The sequence below is a fragment of the Aquila chrysaetos genome, chromosome 14, assembly GCF_900496995.4.
Source record: "Aquila chrysaetos chrysaetos chromosome 14, bAquChr1.4, whole genome shotgun sequence".
NCBI classification, from domain to species: Eukaryota; Metazoa; Chordata; class Aves; order Accipitriformes; family Accipitridae; genus Aquila; species Aquila chrysaetos.
In genome coordinates, this window is record NC_044017.1 from 11,751,373 (window position 1) to 11,769,965 (window position 18,593).

General features: G+C 35.6%; 1 protein-coding gene across 1 annotated transcript; it reads left to right on the forward strand.

Moving 5' to 3' along the window:
- Window positions 1-2,834: 2,834 nt before the first annotated feature.
- On the forward strand, window positions 2,835-9,556 carry SLITRK6 (SLIT and NTRK like family member 6). The gene is made up of 2 exons (XM_030036674.1): window positions 2,835-3,373; window positions 6,653-9,556. The coding sequence occupies exon 2, from the start codon at window positions 6,668-6,670 to the stop codon at window positions 9,191-9,193; it is 2,526 nt and encodes an 841-aa protein (XP_029892534.1). The 5' UTR covers window positions 2,835-3,373; window positions 6,653-6,667; the 3' UTR covers window positions 9,194-9,556.
- Window positions 9,557-18,593: the final 9,037 nt, after the last annotated feature.

Genomic DNA, 18,593 nt, shown 5'->3' on the forward strand with positions numbered 1-18,593 from the left:
TGCTGATACAGACTAACAGCTTCTTGCAGGCAGGGCAGGATATATCATTTGGCTCATACATCTTGCGTGGAGTCAATGGCTCCTTATGTGCATACTAAGTAGTGGCGACGAGTTGTGAATGAGGGGAGAGGGGAGCTTTACCTTCCACTGAAATAGCAAATGCAGATCCTTATTCCTTCTGTTACTTTTAAATACTGAATTTACAAATAAATAATTAGGGTACCATGAAAATTCACATTTTAAAGACTAATCTGTAAGTTGAAAGCCTAATTTCCACAACTGAAATTAATATCCTTTATATGGAAAACATTCTTCAAAGTAATCTAGAAGCGGTACTAATAAGTTCTGACTGAAAAGGTGTGAGAAAGCTTTCCACTGCTTCTTATGGGTGTCCCTGTAGTCTTCAGAATTTTCCTGAATGGAGGGAATGTATTGCTAAGAAGAAAACAATGGATTCCAGAAGACCCTTCCTTGGCATTTTCTCATCATACCAAAAATTACAAATTATGTAATTCAGGCTCAGGTGTTTCCTCTGAAATGTATACAGTAAAAGAAACTTGCACAGCTTACCATATAACACAGAATTTAATAAAACATTGTACACAATATTAGAACATCATCTTTTAAGGATTTTATACAAGGCCTATATGCTTAATAGCATTAAAATTTCTATCTCTACATATATATATTGATAAGAACGAACACTCACCAGCTGGGGGAGAATTCTACACAATATATGTATAGTTAGAGGGGTATGGTCATTTCTGATCTATGGAGATGCTGTTTTTTGTTAAGAGGTAAAGAGAAATTACATAAAAGCTTAAGGCCTTTTTGGAAGTAAGTAAGCCTGACAGTTTTAGTTTTTATTTATACAGCTTCACAAATTTAAAAATTGTCAGAACAATCGATAAAGGTGAATGTTTAAAGTATAGGATACAAACTCCATGTCAGTTCAACACTGTCCATGCAGATGCACTTGCAGAGTCACATTCTTTATAATAACCTGCTTAATGATTCATAAAATTGTGGTGGGAAAACAAGCATTAGCTGTATTTTTATAAACCTGGTAAATACACAGTTTGTGGAAAGACAACCATTATTGATAACCATTATTGGTGTTTTTTAACTGTCTATGGTTAGGAAATGCTGTTCTATTTTTAGTAGTTGATTTCTGGAAATATTTTTGTGATCAGGTTTTACTCTTGTGGATGTTAACTGAAAAGCAAAGAATGATGTTTTCACTTCTGATATGAGTATCTATATTTACAGATATTCTCCACCTGAAACAATCAACCACAAGTGTGAGCACCTGTAAAATGTTCAGTAAAAATTATAAAGAATCTGACTTACAATCCATAAATTCAAAATTAATAAAGAATATACTGATTTATTTGGCCGGACACAGATAGCTGAGAATCTTTGAACATTAACAGTAAAATGTTTACAAGTCAAGATAGAGTGACAAGGTTCATTAAAAGCAGCAAAATGCAATCAAATAAGTGATGTGTTGAAATGAATGGAAATAAAATTGTTGCTGTTTCTTAGGAATATTTTATCTTTTTTTATTACTTTGCTAAGTTATATATTTTATCTGTAGAAAATTAAGTGCTAAAGAACTCATCCTAATAAGCCAAGGCATATATATGTATGCCTAATATATATAAATATATGTATATATGTGTGTGTATATATATAGAGGACAAGATCTTGATAGCCTTCATCACAGGGAACAGTAGATCACAATACCCCTTCAAAGGCCAATGAGGCCACCTGGAGAGCTTCCAGCACAAATGTTGTTACTGGAATCTGACTGGTGTTGAGGCTGTAGTAAACAATCTGTAAAGTAATCCAAGATACAATAAGAACAAACCAGAAATGGTATGGTGTGCGGGGTAAATATGCTGAAGCACCAGATCTATTGTTGCTCACCAAAAGGTTTAGCGGCTCCGTAGCAGTGGAATGAACAAGGAAGTAGTATTTGCAGCATATAAAACAATCCCATGCAGTGCAGGAGGGATGAGGAAAATCTTCTTTGCATGGAATAAACATTTTCCTGTAGCCTCACTGTACCTGCTAATTACTTGTTTATGAGCACAAAGAAAATAATACCTTAAGCATGATACATGCCTTTAAGAATAGCCGCCCCTCCGACCGTTTTTTAAGAAAGCAATATTTCATGCGAATACAATACAATCTCACATGGATAGATACCAACACACTATGCTAACATCTGTAAAACAGACAATTACAATCAATCCAGTTTTCTTCCTACAGCACAAGATGGGCAGTTTAAAAAGGACTGACGGCAATCATTGTGCAAGCATAACGACTAATATTCCACTTCTTTTTTTCCAGAAATAAAGTATGTACAACTATACATACTCATCCACATACTCATCCCTATCCCAGTCACATTGAGTGGACTGAACTGAGAACTGTACTGTCTCATTTATATATTTGAATAATCCTGCACTTCATTGTGATAGACATATTTTCCAGAGGACAAGGTTTCCCTTGTGGTGTGTTTTGTGGAGGGTATTGGGGCTGGAATGCTTTCAGTTTCTAAAGCAAGCATTTGCAGACATAAACTAAATGCAAGATCTGCCCAAGAGAACAAACTGCAAGAGCTGCAGTGGATGTTTACTGTTTTGCAAAATCAGCCATTAACAGACCTTAAGCAGTCTAGAAGATTTTTAGCTGAATTTAACTTTCCGAGGTTCACTTAGATAAGGGAAAAAGGAGGTGAGAGAAATTGCAGGAGGAGGAGGAGCTGATCTGTCTCAAGGTGGAGCTGTATCTTGTATTAAATGACATTGGCAGATTAAAGCTCTCTGGTGGGGAAGGGCTTAAAGGCTGAGTCAAAAGCCAAGAAGTCTCTTTATTTACGCCTACCTCCCAGCCCCTGGCAATCTGACTAATAACAAACTGAGCTAACAAGAAAGACTAGAAAGAGCAGAGAGAACACAGAAGCAGCCTGGATCTAAAAATCTGACAAACCAAGTGATCAAGTCAAGCTCTGCTGAGCATCTTGTTTGTTTACTGCATCCAAATGCTTGCAAACAGTTAACTATATGCAGAAAAGTCAGCATAGCTGTGAAGTATGCTGTGAATTTTAATTGAGGAAAAAGGACAACTGCTTACAGGATGGTCTAATGTGCACGCTGCCTGGAAGATTTTTTTCAGTCGAACTCTTTGTACTTTGTCTTCTGAACAAGGATTTTAACTTTATGGAGCTGTAGTATTACCAGAGCGTGCAACAAAGTGAAACTCAGAAGAAAGTGTGCATTTTTCACAGGGAAAAATTACATCGCATTGAAACAGCTGCTCCAACTGTGCATTACTGAGCGTTTCAGGGAGTGTTACTGCTGTACAGGTAAGAAAGATTCCAGTTAGTTAATTAGCTTAGCAAATGAGGAAATAATTTCTCAGTTCCAGTTAAATTTATTTTTCTGCATGACTTTGTATAACATTTATGTTATATGATGGCAGTTTATACTGTATTTCAAACAGTCTGCCAGGTACATTTATTCAAACTGCCAACTGTTTAGAATGTGTGTATTAAGGAAACACTGATTTCAGATCCCTTGAGGGGGGAGGAATGGGTGTTTGCTTTTATTTCCTGAAGTGCAAGAATGGTCTGAAATGCATCATCTGACTGTGATTCCCTTCAGAATTTAATAAACAATCCTGAAGGCTTTTAGAAATTACCAATTCTTAGCTTGAGGCTTTGAAATTCTTCAACATGCATTTTTAAATATCTGAATTAAAACAACCAACCAACCAAAACCCCAAGTACAATGAAACAAGCTATTTCAATGTTTTAAAAACACATTGATTATTACTTGTCAAGCATGTGATGCCTTTGCTATAAGGTGACTACTTCTGGAAGTATTCAACTTTGCCTCGTAGAAAGGACTGTGACATTTTTTAGTCTTTTAGAATTCCTCCTGCAAAAAGCTTAGTTAGAGTATGCAGTTAGTAGTGACTTACACGAAAGCAGATAAAATGAACAAACCTAAGTTACCACGTAGAATTTGCTGAAAAACCTCCCCACATGAAACAGAAAAAGGTCAGCTTTGTCAAGTCTTTTAATTAAATTTTATTTTATTCTGAATTCTTTCAGTTAAATGTTGATCATCTGTTACTTGAAAGCAGTTTTTATTTTACAATAGTAGCCCACCGAGAGCTTCATTACATATTCCTAAGTGTTCAGACCAAAAAAAAAAAACCTGGAAAAAGGAAAAAACAGAATACAACTCTCCTATTATTTTTTGTTATGTGTAGATGTGTGTGTGAGAGTTCTGGCAGTGCTGCCCACAGAAGTATGAAGATGATTAAAATGGGAATGTTTTCCAATTGGTTACAAATGTTGTTACTTTTATCTCTGAGAGGAGGGCTTTCATTTTTATAACCTAATTTCTCCGTATGCACTAGAATGCAATATGCTTTTCAGATTTTTTTTTTTTCCCATTTCATTTTGCTCAGGGACTTTATAAGTGCAGTTTGAATTTGGTGCAGATTGAAGCTGGAATTCCTGCAGAAATAAAGTCTAATTAGTCATACAGTAGGTTTGAAGCTGGCATCTGTGTTTAGAGCCTGCATTTTTTACCTTGGGTCACTGGAAAGGATACTGACGCATGTAAAGCAAGAATAACTCTCTAGCGTAATATCATCCTAGAATTATTCTGCACACTTCAGAATAACATCTTGACATGTTGTGTCTTATCCAATACTTCTTGGGAAAACAAACTTAAAGACATACACATTAAGCATAGGCAGCTGGAGTTCAAGGAATATTATATGAGACAACAAAATTATTTGTTCTACTGAAACAAAGATAAAAGGTCATATTTTTAGGGACACTTTTTCTCACACTGTGAATTGCACTTACTACTTCTAAACACATACATCTACTCCCACTTATCAGGAACTACTAATGGAGAAAAACATAATTCACTGTGCACACATTTGCTGTTGCGTTTGTGTGAGTGTGTGTGTAATACTCATACCACAGCACTTAAGTGCTTGCATATATAAATCTTTGCAATCCATTTTAAGGGAAGCCTTGAGAAATGGTGTTGCTTGTAACAAAGGTACAAGATAATTAAAATATGTGTTGATGAGATACCAAGTCATATGACCACACTGTAAGAATGTTCATGCATGTAATTGAATAGATTCTTGTAAAAGGCTCTAATCTTTCAGAAATTAACACTTCAGCTGGTTAATTGTGTAGTGACATTCTGTACTCCATGTTTCACTAGCTTACTCTGAAAGACCAAGTGACATTTATTAGATGGATTATTTAAGAAATGTGCTTAGTTCAGTCCTAGAATAAATAGCGCACCCCAAAAAAGTTCTTGTGTTTTAAATCATCCATTCCATTGTAAGACTTTTTTTTCTTTTAGGAAATGTGGAAATATTTAATTAAAGATTATAAACAGTGATTTCACTCCATCTCATATATCAGAAATTACCATTGTTCTTGCTAATTAGACAGCTTTGACAGAAAGAAACAGAATCTTCAAATGGAGTGTAGCATAAATTAATTCAAACCAATGATAACAAATGCTTGATTTCAACATGTAAATTTTGCTTGTGACTCCATAGTTGCACTGTAATGATGCATTTATCAGGTATCTCAAAGCTCAAGATCAGCTTGACAGATGATAATTTAAATTACGTAACATACGGATGATACTGGTGATCATTTTTAACTCGTAAAGCACAGTTAGTTGAATGTACATTTCAGAATTTTTGTGGTAATTAATGATTATAATAATTGGAAGGAGTCTAATAATTAATCTTAAAAAAAAAGTTTGCCCCTTGCCTACCTGTTTCTTCTGACATGTACTGCATTGTCAGTTCTCTCTTCTATTTTAATTGTATACACAATTATTTTATGTATATTATATACAAACATTACACTACTATGTGCTGTGTTCCCACTGTCACTAAATATCCACAAACTATAACATGTGCATTAAGATTTAAGTAAAGAAAAAGAATTACTTTGTCTACTTCCTTTTCAGTTTGGGGGTGCAAGGATTGCAGAGGAAATATCTTTTGATTTACGTACATAATACAGAACCAAAGGAGAGATTCCTTTTATCCTGGCTGAATGGGCTTTTGCTCACAACACATTGTTGAACCAAACTAAATCTTATTTCTTCTCTTCAGCAGCTGGACACCATTAAGTTGAGCTTAGCAAGGTACTTTTAAAATTTACAGTGTTATATGGTGACACAAAACAACAATCCAAAATATTATATTAGCATTGATAAAAGTTGCTCAGGGCAGTAACTTGTTACTGCTGTCCACTCGCAAAACATTCTATATGGTATATAAAGACAACACACTCTCAGTTATCTCCTACTTTCATGTATCAGCGTGAGAGTACTGAAGCACTCCCCTTACGACTGTTTATTGATTCAGTATATTAAACTAAATCTATTTTTCTCTGCTTAGAAAATCATTCAAATGTTTTACACAATATAATACTGTTTGAAAGGTGAGGTAGCTCAATGACAAGTACTACGAATGGTTATTGCTCCCCCCCACCCCAGAAAAAAAAATCAAATAAAATCAACCTTGTGAAATCATGACTCTATTACTTTTCCTTTTTCCTTTTTTTTCTTTTTTTCTTTTATAGAATCTGCTAGGCAAGATGAAGCTCTGGATTTTTATTCTATATTCAGTTGTGGTTGCATCTGATCCTTTCCAGTCACAGCCTTCTTTTTCTTCAGTGAGAGGATCTTGCCAGAGTTTGTGTTTCTGTGAAGAAAAGGATGAGACCATGATTATAAACTGCGAAGAAAGAGGCATCAAGATGGTATCAGAAATAAATGTCCCACCATCACGGCCTTTCCATCTTAATCTGTTAAACAATGGCCTGACTATGTTACACGTGAATGATTTTGCTGGCCTTGTGAATGCTATCTCTCTACATCTTGGTTTTAATAATATTGCAGATATTGAGCCTGGGGCTTTCAATGGTCTCAGCCTTCTTAAGCAACTTCATATCAATCACAATTCTTTAGAAACACTTAAAGAAGATACATTTAATGGATTGGAAAATTTGGAGTTTCTTCAAGCAGACAACAATTTCATCACAGTGATTGAAGCAAGTGCCTTTAGCAAGCTCAACAGGCTTAAAGTGCTTATTTTGAATGATAATGCCATTGAGTATCTTCCTCCAAACATATTTCGTTTTGTGCCATTGACCCATTTAGATCTTCGCGGAAACCAGTTACAGACACTGCCCTATGTTGGCTTTTTGGAACATATTGGTAGAATACTAGACCTTCAGCTGGAAGACAATAAATGGGCCTGTAACTGTGATTTGCTGCAGCTGAAGATATGGCTAGAAAACATGCCTCCTCAGTCAATAATAGGTGACGTTGTATGCAATAGTCCTCCAGTTATCAAAGGCAGCATCTTAAGCCGGTTGAAAAAAGAATCACTTTGTCCCACTCATCCTGTCAATGAACTTGAAGATCCTTCAGGGTCACTGCCCTTGGTTGTAACGACCTCTATTAGTGTTAGTCACCTATCAACTAAGGTAATTCCTATCCTGAAAGCTCCTACTAAAGAACCAAGATTAACGTTTCATACTTCAAAGCCTACTACTCAGTTTCCAGGAATCTATTGTCCCGTCCCCTGCCACTGCACCAGCCATATGCTCTCAGGAGTTCTCATGCACTGCCAGGAGCGAAATATTGAAAGCTTGTCTGATTTAGGACCCCCTCCTCCAAATCCTAAAAAGCTTATTCTAGCTGGAAACATTATTCAGACATTACTGAAATCAGATCTTGTGGACTATGCCAGCCTGGAAATGCTTCACCTGGGGAACAATCGCATTGAAAACCTCGAGGAAGGATCCTTTATGAATCTGACTAGACTGCAGAAATTATATCTTAATGGCAATCACCTTACAAAGTTAAGTCAAAATCTATTCTTTGGCCTTCAGCACCTTGAATACTTGTACCTTGAATATAATGCTATCAAAGAAGTTTTGCCAGGGACATTTAATGCAATGCCAAAACTTAAGGTCCTCTACTTAAATAACAACCTTCTGCAGACTTTGCCACCCCATATTTTTTCAGGTGTTCCACTAGCCAGATTAAATCTGAAAACAAACCAATTTGCTCATTTGCCTGTGAGCAACGTCTTGGATGAACTGGATATGCTGGTACAAATTGAACTTGAAGACAACCCCTGGGACTGTACCTGTGATTCAGTTGGGCTGCAAAAATGGATACAAAAACTGAGTAAGAATACAATGATGGGTGATATTTTTTGTAAATCTCCAGGACACCTAGCAAAAAAAGAATTGAAATCTCTGAACAGTGAAGTCTTGTGTCCAGGTTTAATAAACAGCCCTGCCCTACCAACTCATGCCAGTTTTGTGGTTGTGACAACTTCTTCTACTACTACCAACACCGCAGACACCATCCTGCGATCCCTTACAGATGCTGTCCCGCTTTCTGTTCTAATATTAGGACTTCTAATTGTGTTTATAACTATTGTATTTTGTGCAGCAGGAATAGTTGTTCTTGTTCTGCATCGCCGACGAAGATGCAAAAAGAAACAAGCGGATGAACAAATGAGGGATAGTAGCCCAGTTCACCTTCAGTACAGCATGTATGGGCATAAGACCACACACCACCACACAATGGAGCGCCCAGCTGCAACTCTCTATGAGCAACGTATGGTTACTCCCTTGGTTCAGGTCTACCGCAGCCCATCCTTCAGCCCCAAGCATACTGAGCAACAGGAGGAGGGAAGTGAGAAGGAAGCTAACGATTCCAAACATCTCCGCCGAAGTCTCCTGGAAAGAGAGAACAGTTCACCTCTTACAGGTTCAAATGTCAAATATAAGGCTACAGATCAATCTGCTGAATTTCTGTCTTTTCAGGATGCCAGCTGCTTGTATAGAAACATTCTTGAAAAAGAGAGAGAACTGCAGCAACTAGGGATCACGGAATACCTAAGAAAAAATATTGTCCAGCTCCAGCCTGACATGGAAGTTCATTATCCTGGAACACATGAGGAGCTGAAGCTAATGGAGACACTCATGTACTCCAGGCCAAGAAAGGTTTTTCTAGAACAAACTAAAAATGAGTATTTTGAACTCAAAGCTAATTTACATGCTGAGCCTGACTACCTGGAAGTCCTGGAGCAGCAAACATGAAGTGATAATAAATTGGGCTGGGGCCGCATTTCTGTAATTCTATTTTAAGTTGGAACCATTGTAAATAAAAGTGCCTTATAATAACATGTCAACAGTCAGAACTTAAGCACAGCAGTAATCCTAGCAAAAAAAACTCAGGGATCACTGTGGGAAGCCATGGGTTTGTGTGCAGGCAATATGTCTCACCCCAAGTTAAACATGAACTTTGTGTGATTGAACTGTGGGAGGAAGATTGCCTATTGCAATGTTCCTCAACATTTTAAAAAGGTGTGTATGGCACTCTCCATTCTGTACCCAACCTATGGAAAAAATATTTGTTACCTTTACTCTTTCTTTTTTCCCTCAGTTTAATTAGATTCCTTTTTAAAAAAAACACCTGTGTTTGTAGTTATAAAGTTAGAGTGTATTGGTTAGGTTAGTACATGCACTGCATACATGACCGTTGTCTACAACTACACCTAACATACCCTTATAATAAATATGAAAGGAATTGAAATGTTGTCATACTAAATGTCAGTTAAAAAAAAAAAAAAAAAAGAAAATATTTTTGTGTATGCACCCAGAGCCTGCAAATATTTAGGAATTTTACACGGAACTTCATCATGTGCATTCTGTATCAGTATGTGGAAGGAAAAATATGTAACTATGTTTACCCAACATCTTCAACGAAGAAAAAAAAAAGCCTTTTGTTACTTTCCCTATCTGATAGCTTTACCTAAGTTTGGACAATCTTTTCTTGAGCTGCTGCTATAAAATATTGTGCATCACTGGTGTTTCAACTCATAATCCTGGGCAATTTGAAAAGCTACTGAGAATCAGCTGTAAATATGTTACTATGTTTAATAAGTTTGATTTTTTTTATCTTTCTCTCTCTCTATATATAAATAACTTCTGTGCTGGCTTTAAATATTCTTGGAGGAAACGAGTTTGCTGTGGCTAGGAACTTCCAAGTGCAAATACAGGTCCTTTCCCACCCTACCCAAAAGCAACTCCCAGACAAAATAACCGCAACAATACACACACATGAGGAAGATTAATAGTATTTAGCTGTTTGTACAAAAAATATGTTATATTTTCTGAAATTAGAAGAAAATAAAGTGTTGTGGGAAAAATAGGTAAAAAAAGTAGAACACTGCAGGTTTATTTTTGCAATGAATTCTAGCTAGATTTATATTTACTATTTATTCTGTATAATTTTGTATTTTTTTTCAACTCACGAGAAAAGAAAAAGCTTATTCCTGGCTGCCTTTCAAGCAAATCAAGGAACTGTTCTCTAACAATGAAAAAGAAAAAAACCAGTTTTTTAAATGTCTTTTTTCTTAAAGGTAACTTTTTAAAGAAGGCAACAAATTCTGCATGCACAAGTTTAGAACTGTTTGGGAATTAAACACAATGCTTCTCACTCTTGTCGTGTGGACAGAAGCATCTTGTCCAGAATGCAGTAAGGCCATTCAATTTCTGTGCATGACTGACATGGTGCCAAAACACAAATTCTGACCTGCATTTATCTTCCTCAAAGAAAATCTTTTGTAAACTGACTATGCATGAACTTTTTTTTTTTCCTAATTTCTATTTCTAGAGTGAAAGATCAGCTTAATTACTACATGTCTACATATGTATGCTAAACTTAGCATTGAAGTCTTGATAAACTCAAAGTAAAAGGATATATTAGTTCAGTTTACTGTTGATGTCTTACCTATTTGTATATACAAATGCAAGCTCTTCATATTCTTTGTACATATGTTTCTGACAGAAAATTTTCCTATACTACATACGAAAGTCAGATTCTCAGTTCTTTCAAATTTGCATAGAGATAATGACATTGATGGTGCTATACTAATTTCTGTAATTTGAGGATCTGACCACATGTCTCTCTTAAAAAATCAACTTCCTTATTAATATTTTTGAGGTGTCATCAGTTTGCTATGGAAGTCAAACTTGTTGACTTCCAAAAATCAAAATGTCAGTTATTAGAGAATAAGTATTATTTCCTCTTTCCATGACTGAGAATAATTTAGTTCAGAAAACCTGTGTATTTAGGAGGATTAGGAAGAGGAAATCTGGTGCGACATATTTGTTTCATTGCTAGTTTTATTCCAGGCAAGTAAAGATAATGCTATGTATTACTTATGCAGGTAAGGGTGAGACGAAAGCCAAAATGCAGCTACATTAACTTTACATTAACTTAGGTATCTAGTATTATTTTAGCTGTTCTTGCATATTCAGGACATGCAAATGGGCTTCATGGACATGCCATAGAACCTATGGAAATCCATGCCCTGATCTGAAGGAGCAACTGAAGCCCAAGTGGGATGGCTTATAGCATCAAAATGACACTAGGTGTCTACATGTAAACAATTTAGTTTCACACACAAAAATACTAAGTAACTTTATTATTTGAAATAATTAAGGTTCAATGAAAATCAAATTCAGTCAATGGAAGTGACAGTAGAAAGCTTTGAATATTGAATCAGACCTGCTATTATTGTTCTTTTTTGAATTCTCAGAGATCTCAAATTGATGTAAAGAAAAGAAACAGAACAAAAATGTACATGGTACTTGATAATAGAGTTTAGTATTTCAGGGTCTTTCATTTCAGTAGTTATTTCCATTAGTAAAAAATGGGTGTAAAAATAATACCCAGCAATTGGCAAGATGCAGGGAAATGATGATTCAGGCCCTCAGGCTTAGATTTAAGAGAAATAGCTTCAGACTACAGACAATTGCCACATGCACAGATGTCACTTTGCTTAGCTGCTAACAGTTGCTTGGCAGAATGTTAAGGACAACTGTATGGCAAAACATTCTTCTTCGTTGCGGTCTCAAAGCATCAGAAAGAAGAGTGAGCTAAATTCATGTCAAAGCAACTCAGTTATACAGCTGTATCAGAGCATTACTCAGCAGAATTAAAGAGAGCTTTAGCTTTTAGCTTTCCCTCAGCAGGGAGATTCACATCATTCATTATATAAGGGCAACTGTACTCTGCGGCAGTCTGTAACGCTGCAAGTGGTTTCGCAGTATCCAGGAATCACTAGAATGTGGCATGTCATCCACTTTCCTATCGTCTGTCCCTACTGGATGCCATGTAGTGATAGTTTGTATGACAAGGAGAGAGGGGGTCTGCCCATAGCCTTACCTCTTAATAACATTCTCAGACAGTGATTTTCCAGCTATGAGGAAACTTTATATTGCCATAACAAAAAGGGAGGAGAATTTGGCCTTATATGTTTATTCTTCAGCTGAAGAATATCGATATCTGCTGATAAAAATAAAATAATGACATAAGGAAGGTATCATGTACAAAGAAAGAAGGATGCAATATCTTTTTCTAAAAGTTCCTTGGAACATTTTCATTATTACAATTAGAAATGTGCACTTAATGTTATTGGTGTTTGCAGAAAGTTGGGAGGGATAGTCAGAATTTTTTTTGTTAAAAGCATATTCTCTTTTTTCTTTTTTTTTTTTTTCCTTCAGTGACAGGCACAGTTAGAGTGGTTTGATACATTTCACTTAGCTAGAATAATGGAGGTTGGAAGGCAAAGTATATTTGACAGTCTGCAACAAAGTGGATCCGTTTTTCTCCTGTCAGCACGATAGTTTAATTGAGTGCGAGAACAGTGCTTCGTCAAGCACACTGGTGTACATGGCAGCTATGTTATTGCTGTTAGGGTACCTCAAGGTAACCAATGCTACCATTTTTCCCCTCACATTTGAGTGAAGAAAATATATTAAATAACACTATAGACCTCTTCCCTGAATAAACAGATATTAAAGCAATTTATTGCACTTTTTTATTTTAAACTGGTTTTCTCCTTTCAACTTCATAAAAGCCAAATGTATTTCTCTTTCTTTTTCTTCCTGCTACAGGTATTTTTCATGCAGACTCAATACTGATACTTGAATATATTACCTGCAGTGAGGCCTCTCCAAGTTTCTGAACAGAAAAATAACAAACCCCCATCCCAAAAACCCCTTCCAACAAAACCTGTAAAATTACACATAAATTGGGGTATTTGCCTATTCAGAAATGGTCCAATATTTTAACACATTCTTCTTCATTAGAATGACAGATCAACCTTTCTGTAACCTAATTCCAGACTGAAAATGAGTTCATACTTTTTGTCAGTGATGTGTCACCAGATTTGAATCCAATGCTTTTTCACCTGCAGTCCTTGTTTCTCTGACTAGAATCTGAGGATCAGGTTTTGGCCCCTCTTTGCATGGCAAAGAAGTCCCCAGTAAGACCCCAAACAGAGGATGTTTACAATGTGCCACTTACTTACTTACCTACATAGAGATTACTAATTGTACAGTATGCTAAACTGAAAAAATAAGTTTGGCTGGGATGGCAAACCATCCTATAAAGATCCATATCTGGTGTGTTAATAAAAAAGGGTATTTACCATAAATAAAACATTAATTCACAGGATAAAGTAATAGTGGCAAGGGAAAAATGGAGACTGAATCTCAAAGTCATCATCAGAAGGGATTCTGGATTATCATTCTGAGGATGCCATTATCTACAGCAATATACTTTATCAGCCACACCAACACAATCTGCAAGTATCACGTAGATGCACTGAAATCATCATGAGGGAAAAAAGCCAATCAAGCACTTGACTTAATTCAAAAGATCAGCTGAGAAACTTTCTTAAGACTGACACATTTCTTTTCTCTTGTGGTCCCCAACACAGAATACCTTCATTTCCATTACTGAATTTCCTGCTCAGCCATAGACAGCCCTCTGGCAGTATAATCTACTGTTGCAATTGAAACCTACTCCTTGGAGAGGTTTTGCAGTGTGTGCATTGCTTTCAGTGGTCAGTTCCTCTGGGGCTTATGTTTGGTGCACCCTGCTGGATTTGAGACAGGGAAGATGGATCTATTACTGGTCTTGTATTATAAGTCAAAAGACCTGTCCCTTTTTGATTGTCTGAAGTTTATGATATCTTGTTCAAGGAGTTGGTATCAAATGCTTTTGTTCCTTGAAACAGAAGTGAACTGTAGCTGGAACCAATACGGGGAAGTTAATTGCCATACTGAAAAGATACAGCATGGTGTTTTCTTTCCTGCACATCCCCTAACAGTCAGCTTTGGCTTTTTGACACAACAGAACAAATTCTTAAAAGCCACAGTCTAATGGAAAACAGCTAACCTTGAGGAAGAAAGTAAAATGCCAGATGCTGTTCAGCTCTATGAAAGCAAGATGTGATGAAGAACTTTTTTTTTATTTATTCAGCTTCACCAAGATGGAGCACAAACACATGTGCATAGCACATTTCATAAAACATTTACCAAAGTTTTGTGTTTTAAGACATTAACTTCAAAATATTCACATTATGTTGCTCCTATTACTACTGGAAGGACTACTTCTACTCCTGCTATTACTTTTAGCTCATACAGTGGAATGATGGAATACAGAAAAGAAGAAACAATTTGGTTTCATATTTCAAGGAGAAGTGTTATTTATTGTAACTTCAGCTGTTTGCCTTTGTAGATAAATTCATCCAGATTATTTCAATTTGAGATAAATTGTTTTACAAGTTAAGATTTTTTAAAATTCTTCCAGTTGTAATTAATTACCAAATAAACTACAGAAGAGTAGATAATTAATTGTTCAAACAGAAAGAAGTCTGAAACCTTATATATATGCAGAAATCCTATGGAATGTTAGCATAAACTTGCACTTTAAAATAAACTATAAAATTGATTTTGTTAGCTCATAAAAGTTATTATTTTTAGCTTTAAATTAAGAGACATCTCAGCATTTTTGCATTTTTTAAAATTGAAAGCCAACGTAACATTTCCATAATGACACATATTTGGGTTAAAAACATATTAAATGGATCCATACTCAGACATATTAAAAAAAATATACTGTCAAATATAATATGCTACTCCCCCCATCTTTCCCTGCTGAAACTGTGTAGTGTGTGGTTCAAAAAACCACACATTTCCTGGGCAAGGAGACCAAACAAGATGAATTCTTTTGTATCTTTGTTATATGCACTTTTGGGGGAGTAGAATATTATGCATTCCCTTCCCTGTGGTACAGTATGTTCACACAGCTCATATGAGATGTAATTATCTAAAAAGTTCAGACTTAAAACAATTAAATGCATGACATTCTTAACAGAAGGGATTGGCCTAACTAGTAGTCTATGCAATCATGTTCTTTTGTAAGTGGAAGGTTGTTGCAACTGCAGTTTTTTAAAAGATCCTGTGTGTCACATATCTTTTGGATATATCTGCTAGATCAGACCCCAAAGATCCTCTCAAATCTTTAGGACACTTGATAAGACACAAGATTCCAGGCTGCCAATTCTGGGCTAATTTATGCGCATCCAGACACCCTGGATCTTTGGGCACTTGAAGGACAGTGAAAAACCTCTAAGGTCACATATGTAGAGGAAGAGTTTTTCAGCAACAGTTAAAGATTTAGATTGCTCTTTTCATCTGGCCCGAACTGTTCAATATCCCACAGCATTGCATCATATGATTTAAGGATGAATGTAAAACATGAATAAATCAGAAATGCAGCATTTAGATGCCACTGTTCACAAAAGGTAAATGATTCCATGAGATATCATGAAATGAAGATTAAGACATGGAGATTTTAACTGCCTCCTGTGTTACGTAAGTGTCTTTAACTAATATATCATTTCAGGAGAGATGGGGGAGAGGTGGCGTGGTCTATTGACCACTCATGCATTCAGATTTCCTGAAGGAAAATGCTGTGCTGAGGATAGCTATCTTCATGCTGCCATACACGATATTATGAAGGCTGAATCATGTTCTATAGATTCTAAAATAATTGTTTATTATAGGCTGAAATCTATCACTGCTCTAAGCACTGAAGTGTCATCTGATGTCAACTGGACTTCTTACAGGCTCAGATTCCATGATTATTTTTATTCATAAAAATGACCACAGAATAAACAGAAAGTTTATTATTTTCTTATATAAAAGCAATCTTGTAAAGAAAATTATGCCTTCTGAATTTTTGATTCATGTCCTGATCCAAGGGCCATTAAAGCTAAGGAATGTCTTTTGGATCTGGAGTTATGCATCATAATCTTAGAAGTCTATGGTTTTGTCTGCACAGATGTATATAGGAAAAAAAAGTGCAAAAACTTCAGGGTGTTGCTGCACCAAGATTTTTTCTGGCCAGCATGAATTGGAAGTAGACAAGACCAGTGGCTGTTGTTAACTATAAGGCCCAACCATATGTTAACCTCACAAAAAATTATTCTGGAGACTCCCATGACACTGTCACCTGAAAAAGTGAAAGGTATGTGTCTGTTTTTTCCCCTCATTTTTTCTAACAGCTAAGTATGTAAAGAACACAACATAGTTTATAAAGGTCAATATCAACAGTTAACACCTAAAAGATATTTGAATAATAGGAAAACCTTCTTCACTAGGAGGTGTAGTGCAGCACTGAAATATGTTATCCAAACTATCTGTGGAACCTTAGTCCCCAGAAGATTTTCAGGACTTTGCTGTACAAAGTCGCAGCTGGTCGAGAGAGCAATAGCCCTGCTCGAAGCAGGAGGTTGGACTAGGCAGCCTCTAGAGGTCCCTTCCAGGCAAAATATCTGCGGTTCTAATATGATTCTGCAAAAGATTTTTTGAGGGCAAAGTAGAAGAGTCTTTCTCTTCTATACATAGGCTTCCTGAAGTTAAGGAAAAAGGCAATACTCACTAAAAACTGTTGTGAAATAAAAGCTTTTCAACTAACTTCTGTAAGATACAGAAAAGCAGTAATATCGATGCTGCATCAGATTAAACAGTACTTCTCTGATGTTGGTCAGAATACATATGACCTGTGTTTGCCTAAGTTTATTGTTAAAAGCTTTTTTTTTTTTTACATGACAAGTGATTTCAAATTTCTAAATAAAATGCTGAAACTATCTGAAACTCTTGAAGAGTGATCCATTTATGTACTAGTTGAATTAATGAACCTTGTTTTCTTGACATACTGGTGTTGTAATTCTTCATACATTTCAAAAGTAATGATACTCTTACTTTTTCAAAGGATCTTCCAGGCTTTAACAGTTCTTACTTTATGTATTCTGTTTGTCTGAAGGCCAAATTATTATGCAGTATATGTTTAATGTACATTTTAAATTAAAAATATTTTTTACATAAAATTCTACTTTGAATCATTTGAATTATGAAGCAGCAGTTGGAGCAAGGTGCTTCTCTAAATGTAACTGATTTAATCAAATCTGGATCTATTTGATATAAATAGATTTTGATTGTTAAAAGTCATATGACAAATTGCTTAGCTCTACAGTCAAGGTTTTGGGGGGGCTGTTTTTTTAATTTGCTTATGATGCTTCTGGCAACAGTAACCTCACAGAGAACTTTTGATACTCCTAAAAAAAAGTACCTAGTATAGTTAAACAGCATTGAGAATCACTGTACCTAACAAATTACCCTAAAAAGATTATCTTTTCAGTTTGTTTGCTCTATTCCCTGTGTGGCATTGGATGTACACTCAGCTTTTATTGTTTACTCAACTTAATTTGCCACTTAGCTAGGATCAGATTTGCAACTGTATCAATGGAATTTTTTAACAATATGAAATGTCTAGGCTTTGATGATTGAAGTAAGCATACTTCTTTCCAATAAACACATCATCACAGATGTGTTTATTGATAATTTATTAAACATTGATTGTCATCACATCTGTTAATTGTCTTGGTTATTACCATCTTCTTTTGGGTCATGAACCACTACAGGTAATACTATCATGCTTCTTGTCTTCAACTTTCAAATCCTATGTTTTCTTAGACTGTGTTGTTAATGAAAAGAAGGTATGAGCAATATTATTGCTTGCTAAGCATTGGAAAGAATATCAGACCTCTCTTTGGTCTAAGTGCAGTGCTTCATTCTAGTGTTAATTAGTAATCAGTCTTTTCACAGTCCTTGTATGGTATGTTAGCTATTACCTGAAACCAGATACTTCCATACAGATTAAGAGAAAAAATGCATGCAATTATGTTTTCCTTTTTCTTAAACTCTTCTCTAGGTATGTACTTTAGTCAGTCTTGGAGACTGGATACTAAGTGGAGCTTTGATTTGACCTAGGATGGCTGTTAGTAAGTTCGTAATATGTACTTGTGTTGGATCACCCTGGAAACCAATTTTCTCAAACATAACTATAACTAGAAGTGTTTTCTTGACTTTTTTTATGGAATCTTTTTTAATAGAAATTCATAATAACGTCCATTTTTATGATAGGTCTGTATTATATTAATCTTGTAAATTAAACCTCTGAAAGGTAGTACAAACCTGGATGTGTTTCTACCAGAGCAATTATTTAGCCACCTGAGGATGAAGTGAAAGATTGAAATTATTAAAATAATCACAGAGAATCATCCAGAAAAAATTA

Coding starts and splice junctions, on each gene's coding strand:
- SLITRK6 (XM_030036674.1), top strand. CDS start 6,668: ATGAAGCTCTGGATTTTTATTCTATATTCAGTTGTGGTTGCATCTGAT.